Source organism: Balaenoptera musculus, chromosome 14, assembly GCF_009873245.2.
Source record: "Balaenoptera musculus isolate JJ_BM4_2016_0621 chromosome 14, mBalMus1.pri.v3, whole genome shotgun sequence".
Classification (NCBI taxonomy): Eukaryota; Metazoa; Chordata; class Mammalia; order Artiodactyla; family Balaenopteridae; genus Balaenoptera; species Balaenoptera musculus.
Genome location: NC_045798.1, coordinates 88,007,218 through 88,021,664, shown reverse-complemented (window position 1 = coordinate 88,021,664; position 14,447 = coordinate 88,007,218). Strand labels below are relative to the sequence as shown.

Here is a 14,447-nt window from a genome sequence, read left to right as displayed (position 1 = left end):
AAATAAGGACAACTTAAATGGAGACAAGAAATTCCTAAGTTGATTTGTTTTCCTTCCTGGTGAAAAAAGAGCCATCTGAGCTGCAGGTTTCATAATTCCGTCGGTGACGACAATTACTGTTACTTGAATATGAACGCACACAGCGCTTGTTCCCTACGCTCATAAAGGCTATGTTAATATGACATCCTTGATGAGCGATTACTAATTAATACTAGTGATAACGACAGGCACCAATTTTTCTAACAGAAAGTAAAGCACAAAGCACTAGCGTGTAGATGTTAGAACTTCCTGCTTTCCTCAAAACTGCACAACACGAAGGGTCCTACCCCCGTGGCTCCCGGAAAGCCCTGGGCACCACTCCCGCCACGCTCAGGCCGTCCAACTCCCCTCGTGGTCACAGCACCTAGAGCAGCAGAGTGAGCCCGAGACGCAGGCTGTAACCCTCCCTGACTTGTCGGAGACACTCCGCGGGCTGCGTTCCACGCCCCCCGCCAAGCCCCCCGCCCCTGCCTGTCTCCCTAAAGGGCGCGGGCATTCCTGGACAACACGGGAAGAACAAGGCGGACAGAGGGACGCCCCCCCGCCCTGCCGGCAACCAATGCCAGGGAGACAGTCTCAGGGACACGGAGGCCCGTCTGCCGGAGCCACAGGGCACAGACGCGCGCCGACCCGGACCCTGAGCCTGAGCCTGAGGCGGGACGCGGGGTAACCCCGCGGGGCGCAGCACCACAGAGCGCCGCGCGCCGTGCGGCCAGGACACCTCACCCGCGTAGCTGTGGGCCCGCTTCATGTGCAGCTTCATGTTGCTCTTCTGCGTGAAGCCCATGACGCAGTAGTTGCACCGGTAGGGCCGCTCCCCCGTGTGCTTCTTCATGTGCACCTGCAGCGCGCTCTTCTGGTTGAAGGCCTTCTCGCAGAGGGTGCAGTGGAACGGCCGCTCCCCTGGGACAGACAGCACGGTCAGCGTCCCTGACAGACGGCGCTCGACGAGCACACACAGCACACAGTAACTCCGAGAAGGGATGCGAGTTCAACAAACAGGCTGAGGACGTTCCTCGCTCACGATGCTAACCCGCAGGGTTCCAGCAAGGCCACTCCATGGGGAGCCACGAAAGACACCGTGATCAAAAGCTACGGAAAGTCCTAGAAGCACCCAGAAATAAAGGTAGAGCACATGTGGCTCAAACAAAACGTTTCTAATCCATTTTGAGCAGAAAAGCAAAAACACATTAAGGACACGGGAAGATCAAATCCAATTGACTAAAAGCATGATTTACACAATATGTTTCAAATGGTACTTAATTGCTTTCAAGCTGATGTGGAAACTGACAAATGGAGGGAAAAGTTGCCAAGCCTGGCGTCTGCTGGGAGCCTGCCCAGGTGAGTGCCTGCCCTACGGCCACACTGCGGAGCCCGGCCCTCCCCACGCGGCATCTCTCTCTGCTTCCACCCCCTGCGGCCCTGGCAGTCCTGCCACCCCTCGCTGTCATGCACCCACTTCCAAGTCCCAGGGACCGGGTCCCTTCCTGCCCCAGGGCCTGGCACAGCCTTTCCCCTTGGCCTAGAAGGTTCTTTCCCACTGCTCTGCCTGGCTGCCTCTTGGGGTCACGTGCCAGCACCCCCAGGGCTGCCCCGGGGGCACCTGGTCCTCAGCCCCCAGGTGTCCCTCCACAGCCGACGACAAAGGAGGTCTTCCTGCAGCTCGCCTAGGGCAGGCAGTCCTAAAAATGGCCCCCCAAGGTCTCCTGCCCTGAACCCTGGGGCTGGGACTATGATGACGTCATGCCTGAGAAAAAAGAACGGCCACAGAGGAACCAGGTCGCTAGTCAGATGACTGGGGGTGACCAAAAGGGAGATTACCCTGCGGGCCCACTCTAATCACACCGCCCTTAGAAGCTGGGATTCTCTGGAGACAGAAAGGGAAGCTGAAGACATCAGGAGCCGGAGTGAGGACGGGGCACCCACGTGAGCAGGGACGTGGCCCCAGTGACAGCCACAAGGTGCCCACTTTACACACATGCCAAACCCTTCACGTGCATCTATGCTATTAAAAACGGCAAACAGTCATTTCTCTTAATTATGCTTTTGAATGAATGCATTATGAAGTAACAGCACGGCTGTTTTTCACTCAAGAGCTACTTGCTGGACACCCGGTGGGCACCGGGTCTGCGCTGACAGGCAAGGGGCATCCCTGAGGACGCACGGCCCGCGGGCCGGGAAGGGCTGCCGGGCACCTGCGACCACACAGGAGGCCCTCACGCCAGCCGGGGCACCCAGCGGGGCAGGGCCTCTCGGGAGGAGGCGTCCGTGTGAAGGTGGGTCAGAGACGGCCGGCAAAGGGACAGAAGGGCTGGGAAGACGATGACCCGCCAGGGAGCACCGGGAAAAGGGTGGGCGCCAGACAGAGAGCTGGAGGGGGGAGAGACCCGCCCGTGGCCGGGGGACCTCGGGGGCTCAGGGAGGCCTGGCGGGCTCTGCCGGGGGTGCTCAGGGGGAGCCTCCAAGGGCTCTGGCCCGGCTGCAGGGTGAACAGAGGCCTGGAGGGGCGCAGGGAAGACCAGCGAGGGTGGGAGGCCGAGCCCGTGGTCCCAAGGAGACGGAGGGGCAGAGGCAGGAGGAAGCCCGGGGGCCGCGGGGGACCCCGAGGCGGGGCGCGGGTGCCACGGTCCCCGCGGGAGCAGCCGAGGCCACGAGAGGCGGTGCGCACACGTCAGAGGGCACAGAGGCGGGCTGTCCGAGGCGGGCCAGGAGGCAGAGAGGGGCGGGGCCTGCCCCTTCGTGTTGTCGTCTTCCCTAAGGCGAACTTGACAGACAGGCGGTGACAGGAAAAGCCAGGAGAGAAGGCTCTGAAGATACGCGAGGGAGACGGGCCGGGAAGGTGCGCTGGCCCGAGAGCCTCTCTTTCCTGCGCTCGCCACGCCAACACAACAGCTTGTGCCTGAAGAAGTTGGCTGCGTGATAAACTGACGCATGATTAGGAAAAAACTGAACAAGCAGCCCCTGCTTCACAAGTAACGTGCTGCGTCATAAATGAATATCTACACACTGCATCTCATCTTCTCACCAACCAGCGGCTTGCGGCAAAGATCGCTAAACCGGGGTCCCGCTGCGTGGTCACCTGTGTGGATGCGGCTGTGTCGCTCCAGCTGGCTTGGTTTGGCAAAGGCCTTCTCACAAGTGTCACATCTGAACACCCTCGGCTTCTGAGAGCTCAAGGAAGGACCGGCTTGATGTGTCTGCATGTGCTCCTGGTAAAGACAAACACACATGTGAAGAATACTGAAGATCATGACAGAACTGTACAGACTGGAAACAGGAGAGGGAAAACCAGTGCAGAAAGGCCCGTCAGTGGGAGGAGGACCACAGGCTCGCCTCCAATCAGGACCCTCATGGGCGTTCCCGGAGCAGAGTCGGAGGTGGTACCCAGGGGATGGGAGGCCGGGCCTGCGGCTTGCCAGGGAGACCCAGGCTCCCCCCGAGCCCCTGGGCTGCATCTGGGCGGGGCGGTGTCTCGGCCTCCCTCCCTGTCGGCCACCATGACACTTGTTAGAGGACCGGGTGGGTACTGCAGGATGTCCCTCAACTGAGAGGTGTCTGACGTTTTCCTCATCACCAGACCAGGGCTGTGGGCTGTGGGCCATGGGGAGTACCGTGCCGTTTCCATCCCACAATACCATCACTGCTGGCACCGACTCTGATCACGCAGCTAGCATCTGTCAGGTTCCTCCAGGGAAGGGCGGCCATTTTTACCCCCTCCCATCACGTGCCCTTGCTGCCGCTCGCCCCTAAGGAGCGGGGCCATCCCCTCTTGGGGGCAGCGTCCACAGGGGCTACTCAGGATTCTTCCGCACGGGAGACTAGTGTGCTCAGTCGGTCACGTTCCCACCAGTAACGACCCGTGGAGGTTTTGCACTGTGGGCTATAATCCAAGTCTACTTTGTTTTCTCGCCCCGGCTGTTCCAGCTTTGGCCCCTAGGAACTCTTTCAGTTGCCCCCGTGTCCCCCTGACACGATCCCGTCATATACTGCGTGTGGGTGTGATGGGGACTTCCTTATTTTCTGGCACAATGTAATTTTTAAAAAATTCCAGATTTCTGAAGGTCATCAAGAGAAAGTAACTTATAGGTATTAAAATGCCAGATTTAGTATTTCAAACTGTATAACACACCACTTTAGATGTTTATGGAAAAGTTATGTCATATATAGTAACATATATGATTTTAAACATCTTAAATTTTCTTTAACCATTTTTATTCTTTTCCCTCTTTAAAAGGATTTATTCTCTATCAGGCTGTAACATTAGTATAGTTATAATTTCTGTACTGTCTACTAAGAGCTAAGTGCAGTGCTTAAGTACTTTATATTCCTCAAAATAACCATAAAATGTAAGTATTAACATCCTTATTTTATAAAGTAGGAAACTGAAGCTGTAGATGTTACATGACCTGACCAGGAGCACAGAGGTTCTAAGCGACAGAGTCAAATTCACACAGAGGTCGGACGGGGTTGGGGGTCCCTCAGTCATAAGTAGCACTCGCCAACCTCGCCAACCTCGGGCTGCAGCCTCTGCAAGAAGACTCCAATTGTCAGTGTTTTGCTTTTAAAAACGAACACGGAGTCCTCTTTTCAGAACACATTAATACTGGGGTTTCTCAACTCAGAAAACAGTAGAAAAAGAGGTGAGAGGTGCAGGCAGATGTAGGCCTAGAGAACAGAAACTCAGTTTACTGACTGCCTGCCTCCTCTAAAGGCCCTGAAAAAGCAAGTGCGGGATTCACTGTGCAATCAGGCGTCACAGGATTCTCATGTTTTTGGTAACTAAGCAGCAGCAGAGGAGGGGTTCTGGCCCAGAAGTCACAGGCCGGGACACTCCCCCTGACCAGTGGTCCTGCAAGTCACATCACAGTACCCTTCCTCATTCTTTCCTCTACCGTGTGGACGTCCCAGAGTGGGACCCTCAGGTTGCCTCCAATGACTGGCAGCTACGAACAACGCTGACCTAACCCTGAGCTTGGGCGGGCACATATGCCTTTGTGCCGGCTCTCGCGGTGGGAGCCGCTATCGCTTGGTTAGGTATCGCCTAATTCCCCTGTAGGACGCCAGACCAATTCTGCAGCCTTGCCAGCCATCACGGAAGTTCCTGCTTCCGCAGAGCCCTGCTCGTAGGTGCCGACAGAGCTCTCATACGTGTCCCCGCGATGGGAGAAACGGCATCTCAAGGTGATCTGTAAATATGTTCACCTCCACGGGCCTCTCCTCGAAAAGAGATGGGAACCGTGTCGCTCACTAGGAAGAGTCCTGACCCCACTGAGTCCTAAGCCCGTGCAGCGCCTCTGACCTTCAGCGAAGAGCAGCGACGCTGGCGGGAGGGCGGCGGGGGCGTACCTTGAGGTGCGTGGCGCGCTTGAAGGCCTTCCTGCACACGGGGCAGACGTGGATGCGCTCCCGGCCGTGCAGCTCCTTGCTGTGGTGCAGCAGCAGGGCGGCCGAGGCGAAGGTGCGGCCACACTCCAGGCACTGGTGCAGCCGGCCCTCCTTCTCGGGCTGCCCACCCTGGGCCAGGTTAGGAGACACGCCCGTCACCTGGAGCGGGTCAGAAATCCCGGCTTGACGGGACCGGCGCGAGGGGAACAGGCACCCCCGCCCCGAACCCAGCCCCCGAGCTCGGCTGTCGTCTGTGGGAGGCGGCCGGCCTCTCGGCCTCCCGCGGGAGCCGCTGCAACTGGTGGCTCAGGCGCGCCTCAAGCACACTGACCGGGCAGGCTCCAGGGAGCGGAGCGCGGCACCGGCTGGGAGCCCAGCCGCAGACCCGGCCCCCAAGTCACTGCCGTGGCCACTGTGGGCGAGGTCCTCACCCCTCATCTTTACTTCTCTGAAAGCTTCCAGGAGTTTTTAGGCCTTTATATGTGGAACTCTACCATTTACTAAGTGTTCTGTCCACCCTCACCCCCGCTGCCAAACTGCGTTTAAGAAAAAGGACTAGTCAAAGGACAAATAGGTCATGTACACACACGTGAATGTGTATACTATGAAAAAGTATAGCAAGACTTGAAAGAATCAGCAAAGGTATTACAGGAAATCCCACAAAAAGAACAAAGGCAAGTAAGTGGCCACGTGCAATCTGATCAGTGGGCAAATAAAGAAGATAGTGATAAATTTAAAACTAGATTTCCGCATTATTGGAAAATCATGGAACAAACGAGAGCCAGTGTTAGGCCCCCACCCCCGGGTCCTCCCTGCTCAGCACCTGTCTCCCTCGGGAGACACACCTCCTCAGGCTGGCCCCGAGCCCGGCCATGCAGGACTCTCCAGGACCCTCCACCCATCCCTTCTGAAGCTACGTTTTTTGAAAACTATGAGAGATTGTGGATAAAACGTGTGCAGTACCTGATAGGTGATTTCTTCACAGGCTGCCGACGGCTGTGGAGTGGGGCTCACCAGAATGACCTGGGGCGAGCCCGCACCCCCAGGGCCCGAGAGAGCGGGGTCCGTGAGCAAGGCTGGGAACTGCTGACCCTGGCAGAGGTGATTACTGCTTTAGAAGTTGTAACATGATCAAATCCAGTCGTAATTTAAAAGATCTCTTATGGTACAGTAACTTCGGAAAACAAGCTGGCTGGTCCTCAAACGCTAACCACAGAATCACCATATGACTCGGCAATTCCGCTCAGAGAAACGAAAACCTACATCCACTTGAAGCCTTGTACAGGAATGTCCACAGCAGCACTATTCACAACAGCCCAAACGGGCAGAGAACCCCGATATCCATGAACTGATGAACGGACAGACAAAATGTGGTACAGCTATACAGTGGAACAGTATTCATCAGTAAAACAGAATGAGGACGACACGGCTACAGTGTGTGCAAGCCAGTGCAGGAGGCCAGTCGCAAGGACCAGAGTCTTATGACTCCATTTATGGGAAGTGCCCAGAATAGGCAAATCTACAGACAGAGAGTGGATCAGGGGTTGCCAGGGGCTGGGGGAGACCTGCAGGGGTGGGGTGGATCTGGGGTCGAGGGAGGGACTTGGGGAGTGACTGCTAACTGCTAATGGGACAAGGGTTCTTCTCAGGTGATGAACTGTTCTAAAATTAGATATGGTGATGGTTGTACAGCTCTGCAAATATACTGAAGACCATTAAATTGCACACTTTAAATACACGGGTGAACTTTACGATATATAAATTATATCTCAGTAACCTTGTAAAAAAATACATATCTAAAGAACATGTGTTTAAAAATAGACACACAGTTTTGCTATGCCGTACAAAACTACCTTGAGTCTTATTGCCACGCCGGCACACCTTTATCAACTGACTGCGAATCTGAGACAGAGAGAGAGAATGGATGTGGTGAGGGTGATGCCGGGGGTGAGTGCAGAGACCAGGTTCAACCTAAAGGAACCAACACTGTACTGCAAATGCTGGCTCCATACTAAGAATACAACTTGAACTGCTACAATTAAAGCTGATTCTAAGCGTATTTCACACATCGTCAAAACACTCACTCAAAACCATGAAGACTCCCCATCAATGCACAATGCTAAAGGGGTAAGGGGTCACACGACCATAAAGAACATGGCCCATGTCGCTGGGACCCTGCAGCTGAAGGTGAAGGCTGCGGCCTAATGTCCTCACGGGACTGACACAAGCTGAGCTCCAACAGGGAAGACAAAGAGCTGAGGAGCAGGCGGGGAGATGGAAAACAGGGCGAGATGGCACTGTGAACACTCCCTCCATCAGAGAACTTCAGGTGCGCTTCTGACTGGAAAGACACTACCCAAGGCAGATGGGGAAACAAAGGCAACGGGGTAGAATATGGGGTATATGGGGCAGAAAATAAATTTACAAAGTCATCTAGAGTCTAGAAAAAAGAGAGCTTAAATTAAGATTCTTTACTTTCCATAGGCAATTTTTTAAAAAGTGAAATAATATTTTAGGTATCTCCATCCATCAGTCCAATTTTCTTACACAAACGTGGGATGGATTGAAAAGTTCCTATGTACCCTAATAAAGCATCATGTCCACTACCCCCCTTACATAGGGGAGTTAGTTGAATATTGCTACCTTCAAATAGCAGTTACTGTTGCACTTTTATGTGTCTGTGGCTGGCTTTGGCCCCCACTCTGATTAGACAGTTGGTACCCAGTATTGGTACCCAATTTTGAAAAATTAATCAAATTTGTCAATCAAAATTAATAAATTCACATTTCCTTATTTTATTAATCACGAACAAATACAACTGCTGGCCAGAAATTCTGATACAACTGAATCAGTGCTGGCTCAATAAATTCATATATTCCCAACTAAAGCTAAGACATCTGAGACTCTTAGCTCATACAGGTTTATCAAGGGGAAATTACAATTCCTTTTTGTTTTGAAACGACAACACTGTAGAAGAGGTCAGCAGTTGCTGGGGGAAGGGGAAGCAGATGCGGCTAAAAGGGCAACCCGAGGGATCCTTGTGGGGATGGGCGTGTTCTGCGTCCTGACTCTGCCAACGACAACACCTGGAGGGTGCGGTGCCCTGGTCTTACAAGATGCTACCGCTGGGGAAACTGGGTAGGGGGTCCATGGGATCTGTATCATTTCTTATCATTGCCTGAGAATCCACAATTATCTCAAAATAAAAAAGCTTAATTTAAAAAAAATCCTGAATACGATGTGATTTACTAGCTTACGGTTGGTGTTTCAAAGGCTAATATTAAGTATTCTTAATGCAAATGCCCTGATTCAAAAATCAAGTGCCTAATAAAATAAATGCTCAACAATTAGCTATACTTACAGAAATGATGACCTGAATCCGCTAAAATGGCATCATCTAGAAGTCACTTATTTTTGGTTTGCATTATTACTTGCAGTCTGTTTCTTCGCTATATTTCATTTACACTGAGGTGGAAATTGTAATAATTCTCATTCCCTAAGTGCACAAGAATTTTGTAGACCCCCGAGCACTGGCTGAGAGGAGCAGGGTTCCCCCTCAACTGCTCAGGGGGCCCAGGCTGCAGAGTCAAAATCGCCTGGGAGGGAGTGTTCTGGTCGGCCGGGACAGAAGCCCCTCATGTGCAGTGTCCCACGTGTTCCCTGGGGAAAGGGCCGGGCATGCTTGCAGGGGACCTCACAGGGCGTGAGCCCAGAGCAAGCGGAGGACACATCACTGTTCTACAAAGGGAAAGAGCGAGGACCTAGAAGAGCTAACCCATCTTCCCGCAGTCAAAACAGCCAGCACGCACCTGTGGCAGGATCAGAAGAGACCCTGCTCTGGATGCCACAGCCGTCAGCGTTTCCCTGCACAGCGAGAGCCCAGAGTGGAGACGAAGCTCCAGCCAGGAGAGCAGGTGAGCGTCTACTCCGCTGCCCAGCCTGCCTCTTCACAGCCAGCGACACGCACAGCCAGACACAGGCACAGCCAGGGGCACGCACAGCGAGACACATGCACAGCCAGGGACACGCACAGCGAGACACAGGCACAGCCAGGGACACGCACAGCGAGACACACGCACAGCCAGGGGCACGCACAGCGAGACACAGGCACAGCCAGGGACACGCACAGCGAGACACAGGCACAGCCAGGGGCACGCACAGCGAGACACACGCACAGCCAGGGGCACGCACAGCGAGACACAGGCACAGCCAGGGGCACGCACAGCGAGACACATGCACAGCCAGGGGCACGCACAGCGAGACACAGGCACAGCCAGGGGCACGCACAGCGAGACACATGCACAGCCAGGGGCACGCACAGCGAGACACACGCACAGCCAGGGGCACGCACAGCGAGACACATGCACAGCCAGCGACACGCACAGCGAGACACAGGCACAGCCAGGGACACGCACAGCCAGACACAGGCACAGCCAGGGGCACGCACAGCAAGACACATGCACAGCCAGGGGCACGCACAGCGAGACACAGGCACAGCCAGCGACACGCACAGCCAGACACAGGCACAGCCAGGGGCACGCACAGCGAGACACACGCACAGCCAGGGGCACGCACAGCGAGACACAGGCACAGCCAGGGACACGCACAGCGAGACACAGGCACAGCCAGGGGCACGCACAGCGAGACACATGCACAGCCAGGGGCACGCACAGCGAGACACAGGCACAGCCAGCGACACGCACAGCCAGACACAGGCACAGCCAGGGACACGCACAGCGAGACACAGGCACAGCCAGGGACACGCACAGCGAGACACAGGCACAGCCAGGGGCACGCACAGCGAGACACATGCACAGCCAGGGGCACGCACAGCGAGACACAGGCACAGCCAGGGGCACGCACAGCGAGACACAGGCACAGCCAGGGACACGCACAGCGAGACACAGGCACAGCCAGGGACACGCACAGCGAGACACAGGCACAGCCAGGGGCACGCACAGCGAGACACACACACAGCCAGGGACACGCACAGCGAGACACAGGCACAGCCAGCGACACGCACAGCGAGACACAGGCACAGCCAGGGACACGCACAGCGAGACACAGGCACAGCCAGGGGCACGCACAGCGAGACACAGGCACAGCCAGGGACACGCACAGCGAGACACACGCACAGCCAGGGGCACGCACAGCGAGACACATGCACAGCCAGGGGCACGCACAGCGAGACACAGGCACAGCCAGGGGCACGCACAGCGAGACACATGCACAGCCAGGGGCACGCACAGCGAGACACAGGCACAGCCAGGGGCACGCACAGCGAGACACATGCACAGCCAGGGACACGCACAGCGAGACACAGGCACAGCCAGGGACACGCACAGCCAGACACAGGCACAGCCAGGGGCACGCACAGGAAGACACATGCACAGCCAGGGGCACGCACAGCGAGACACAGGCACAGCCAGGGACACGCACAGCGAGACACAGGCACAGCCAGGGGCACGCACAGCGAGACACAGGCACAGCCAGGGACACGCACAGCCAGACACAGGCACAGCCAGGGGCACGCACAGCGAGACACATGCACAGCCAGGGACACGCACAGCGAGACACAGGCACAGCCAGGGACACGCACAGCCAGACACAGGCACAGCCAGGGGCACGCACAGCAAGACACATGCACAGCCAGGGGCACGCACAGCGAGACACAGGCACAGCCAGGGACACGCACAGCGAGACACAGGCACAGCCAGGGGCACGCACAGCGAGACACAGGCACAGCCAGGGACACGCACAGCCAGACACAGGCACAGCCAGGGGCACGCACAGCGAGACACATGCACAGCCAGGGGCACGCACAGCGAGACACATGCACAGCCAGGGACACGCACAGCGAGACACAGGCACAGCCAGGGACACGCACAGCGAGACACAGGCACAGCCAGAGACACGCACAGCCAGACACAGGCACAGCCAGGGGCACGCACAGCTGGGCACACGCACAGCCGGCGACATGCACAGCCAGGGACACGCACAGCCGGGCATACGCACAGCCCGGCACACGCACAGCCAGGCACCCGCACAGCCGGCGACACGCACAGCCAGGCACACGCACAGCCGGGCACCCGCACAGCCGGCGACACGCACAGCCAGGCACACGCACAGCTGGGCACCCGCACAGCCAGCGACACGCACAGCCAGGCACACGCATAGCCAGGGACACACACAGCTGGGCACACGCACAGCCAGACACACGCACAGCCAGCGACACGCACAGCCAGGCACACGCACAGCCAGGCACACGCACAGCCGGTGACACGCACAGACAGGCACACGCACAGCCGGGCACACGCACAGACAGGGACCAGCAGACAGGTCCGCTGTCGAAACTCTGACAGCACTTTACTAGAGGGATTCGTCTCTGTAATTAATCATCCTTTCTCATGAGTTTTCTAATTAAGCTCTGAAAGGTTTTTCGGCATCTTAAGCTCAATGCGTTATCTAAAATGTACACCCTTCTATCCAGCACATCTACTGCAGGGATTCATCTAAGAACATAAGTGATAAAGAGCATACGAATTTCCACCCTACTAATAACAAAACCCTGGATGCAACGTAGTGCCCCTCAGTAAACTCATCTATAAGACGAACGGTGGTACAGTCATTACAAATGTCTGCACTGCTAAAATCATTGATGGGAAGATATTCACAATATAATTAACGAGAGGGGGAAAAGTTTACACTACACGAGATACACGTGAGCTCACTTCTGTAAAAGTTAGAAAATACGCATCTGTACGTATGCACAGAAAGGTTTAAGAGGGTACACACACTCAGAAACGTTAAGTGGAGTTCCGTTTGGGTAGTGGATTTTTTTAAAATGCTTTTCTGTATTGTCTGCATTTTCTTGTACTCCCCACTTTGCATTTAACCAATTACTTTTTCAATTTAATCAAAAAAAAAAAAACACTTCAGCTTTGAAAGAGCGTATTCAGAACACACACTCAGGAAAGTGATAAGTAAAGTTCCCCGGGACGACCCCGTGGGGCGGGGGGAACACAGGAACCCACCTGAGAAGCGATGTTGAGCGTGACCGTGTCCAGCCCCCCGGAGAGCAAACCCTGAGTGTCAGCCAGGGTCAGTGTGACGCTGGCCTCTCCCCCGACCCCCGATGAGGACATGACCAGGTTCTGGGCAGATGTGGCAGACGGGGACATGGGTGTTGTCAAAGGCAGGCTTCCAGCTGTGGCATTAAGTTCTACAGAAAAGGCAAAACGGGAAAGTAGGTAAGTCCAATGTTATTCGCACGGGAAGACAGTTTTCATAAAGGAACAAATCTGTCATAATCGGCATTCACATTGCCTAAGCTTGTGAAAGTGCATCAAGGAAATCACAGTATCTTTGAGTCCAACGTTATGGCAAGGCTTTTGTAAATATCTACATGTCCTTACACGTAAATGTACTCTGCTTCTGAAGTGTAAACAGAGAAAAAGCCGTAAAAGAGAGTGAAAAAGTGACCCTAAGGCCCAGTCACCGCTGCCAGTGCAGAAGGAGACTCAGACAAGAATTTCCAGGACACTGTCCTCATCCAGGACCAGAGACCAGCCTGGAGAGAGGAATGAAACGGGACCCACTGAGCGACGACCAGCTCCACAGTGTAACATCTGACAACTCTGCTTACGTTCACCTATTCTGAAACACAGGCAATCAAAATCAACCTCATGCAATCCTTTAAATACTAATTTATCCTGCAGACACCTTAATTTTCTTGGAGATAACAAAACAAAACACTATAATATTTTCCCCTTGTAGCTAATGATATACAGAAAGGAAGACATCTGGGACAGATTGGGCAAAGAAAGGGAAGGCCTTCTCTTCCACAAAACTGAAAACTCATGCACCTACTGGCAAACGAAATGGCTTAGCATGGTATTATCAAAGTCCTGTGGCGGGCACCAACAAAACACAATTTTTTAAGTTTTTACTTGTAAGCATAACACACATGCACATGCACGTGTACACACACACACACACACACACAATCCTCACAAGCTGTCCTTCCATTCATCTAGCAAACGTGACTTATCACCCACTTGCGTCAGCCACCGTGCCAGGTGCTAGCGACCCAAGATGACACCTGAAGCAGAAATTCCGAACACTAGTCCCTAATTAGGTCTGAACACGAAACACCCACGAGACTCCCGCGGTCCTCTGCTGAGACCTGGGTCTGCCCGAGTCGGGCAACAGGGAACCAGGCTACTTACTTGTAACTGGCGTCCTCCACAGATCCACACTCCCGGAGTCCCACACTGTGCTGCACACACCTGGAACCTTCAAAGCAGTACAACCATTAGGAGGCTGGGAGTCTCCCGCTCTTGAAGCAGCCACGCGGCTCCGAGAACCTCGCCAGCCCCCCCTCGCTCGCGTCTGCACAGCGCGCGTGCCCGGCCACCAGGACGGGAGGGGAGTGTGGATCTGCGGAGGTACCTGGGCCACCTCCTCACCAGGCATCCCCTCCACACACCCGAAACTCTCGCAACGCATGCAGGTGTGACTCTATCGGGAGGGGTGAAGATGAACGAGAAGGACACTGCAGGACCTGGCGAGGAGCAGCTACACGAGCTGCCATCCAATCAGAATCCCTAAGGAGAGGATGGGGTCGGCCGGCAGGGCGCCGGGCTGAGAGAAGCACGGTGGTGTGAGGGCCACGCTGGCAAAGAGCACAGCCACAAGCTGGCAGGGCTCACCCCGGAGTAGCCACCAGGACTCCAGACCTCAGCACAACTCCTGCAACTAAGGAGCCGCAGATCTTCTCCCCTTCCAACCAGTGAACTACGTCCGACGTTCTGAGGATGGTTAAGGTAGTGGAAGGTTCCAGGACGTGCAGCACACGGAATGCAGAGAAAACAGAAGCCTGCGAGTTCACTAACTAAGGGGAACCCTGACAAAAAGTTCAGAGAAAAGACTGAACAACTTCACGGAAGGCCAGAGCTCATATTTCAACTCAAACAGTGTGGTGAAGCAACCTTTAATACTGTTCTTAATTCAAGAGACTTCCC

General features: G+C 55.0%; 1 protein-coding gene across 7 annotated transcripts in view; it reads right to left on the bottom strand.

Moving 5' to 3' along the window:
- ZNF236 (zinc finger protein 236) overlaps positions 1-14,447 on the bottom strand; it is a 103,361-nt gene that overhangs the window by 2,575 nt on the left and 86,339 nt on the right. For 4 of the 7 annotated variants that reach the window (XM_036874592.1, XM_036874590.1, XM_036874591.1 and 1 more), the window contains 5 exons: positions 12,459-12,646; positions 6,388-6,516; positions 5,386-5,583; positions 3,119-3,248; positions 766-942 (listed from right to left, as the gene is read on the bottom strand). In XM_036874592.1, the coding sequence (XP_036730487.1) occupies positions 766-942; positions 3,119-3,248; positions 5,386-5,583; positions 6,388-6,516; positions 12,459-12,646 (822 nt within the window). Of the gene's footprint in view, positions 1-765; positions 943-3,118; positions 3,249-5,385; positions 5,584-6,387; positions 6,804-12,458; positions 12,647-13,652; positions 13,720-14,447 lie in introns of those variants that run through there. The other 3 variants (XM_036874594.1, XM_036874595.1, XM_036874596.1) reach the window with 3 other exon arrangements.